At 32.5% G+C, this 1443-nt stretch overlaps 1 protein-coding gene across 1 annotated transcript in view; it reads right to left on the bottom strand.

The window, feature by feature from the left end:
- Positions 1-1443, bottom strand: part of LOC119591310 (splicing factor 3A subunit 2-like) — a gene marked incomplete at its 5' end in the record, with an annotated part of 2314 nt that overhangs the window by 395 nt on the left and 476 nt on the right. The window contains 1 exon segment of the mRNA XM_037940036.1: positions 1-985. Within this exon segment, the coding sequence (XP_037795964.1) occupies positions 844-985 (142 nt within the window).

Here is a 1443-nt window from a genome sequence, read left to right as displayed (position 1 = left end):
GATTCTCTAAGTTAGAGTATGTGCAGTGTAGCAGAGCACTGTCATAAAGTGCAAAAAAAAAAAAATCTTAAAATGCATGCTATATACACTGCTCACATTTTGAGGTAATTATGCAAATGAAAATATTGACACTTTTTGTCAGTTTTGCCACTATGAACAAAGATTTCGGAGATTGAAAAGAAGGAAAAGAGACTTATTTTTCCATATGTATAACACTTGCTAGCCTTAAGCACAAAAACAAAATTTACACCAAGATTCTTTGATATTATTTTTGTAAGTTTCCATTATGAAGTTGCAGAGACTATTCCGAATTACATAGTATACATCAACAATATTAACAGTTTTGGTTTACTGTTAGGCTCTGTTAAATATATCAATTTACAACAGGATAATTACGGATGAAGTTCATCATACATCTTGGGTTTTATATCTAAATAATTCTGAGGTCACTCACACTCTGGCTTGGAAAAAAGACAAAGATGGCTTAAAACTTTACATCTATTTAGGCATACACATCAAGTGGTCATATCATTAGCATTAATTCTTGCATACACACTCAATGAAATATTCATATCCCATGTGATAAAATTAACTGGTGATTCATTAACACCACTATTTATGAATGTCCTTCAGAGTCCTTTTCTGCCTGTTGAAAATTTGAATTTCCATTATGACTTGTCCTTAATACAGAGAGGTGGTGTTCACATACATTTGAGAAAACCTGACAATCTTCCAAATTTAACTTCAGATCAGAGTTTCCTTACAACAAATATAGGACATGCTGAATCAAAACTGCCCTTCTTAGATATTAAAACTTCTTCTTTTATAAGAAGTTTTATCTGATTAGCAGTCAAGGAAGTTAGCTGCCATGAGAAGTTCTAGTGCAATCTCGGGGGCAATGGGGAACTCTGGTATCTCTGTGGAACTGTTTGTGTAGCGGACCTTGTATGTGAAGTACATGCACACCTTCTGCAGCACATGTGACCTGTTGGAACAAGATGGAAAACCAATTAGATTGCTACTTAACTCTAAACTTTTTGTATTATCACCAATCATTATTAATATTCCTATTTATACCTTAAAATTTTCATATACTATTATGAACATTAAGATGATAATCATTACTTTCATTTTTGGTAACTGTCACTGTTATTTTCATGCTGTCACTGCTGTAAGATGATGATTATCACTTCCTTCTATTGCATAATTTTTAAATCTTAAGATGACAGTATTTTCTTTTGATTACTACTTTCATTTTTCTCTTATCAGCTTTATTAACCCCTACTTATGACAGTTGTAATTAGGTATGACAATTTACCAAGGACAGAATACAGTCCAAGTGGATTTTTTGCTCCCACTTGTTGTTTTCTTTTTGTCCTGTGGTTACATCATATATATCCTTGTCTACCATGACCTGTCATATTTTTTCACTTCTATCAAACT

Source organism: Penaeus monodon, chromosome 28 (genome assembly GCF_015228065.2).
Source record: "Penaeus monodon isolate SGIC_2016 chromosome 28, NSTDA_Pmon_1, whole genome shotgun sequence".
In the NCBI taxonomy this organism is placed as follows: Eukaryota; Metazoa; Arthropoda; class Malacostraca; order Decapoda; family Penaeidae; genus Penaeus; species Penaeus monodon.
Note: the sequence above shows the minus strand (reverse complement) of the source record. Positions and strands in the feature narration are given on the sequence as shown.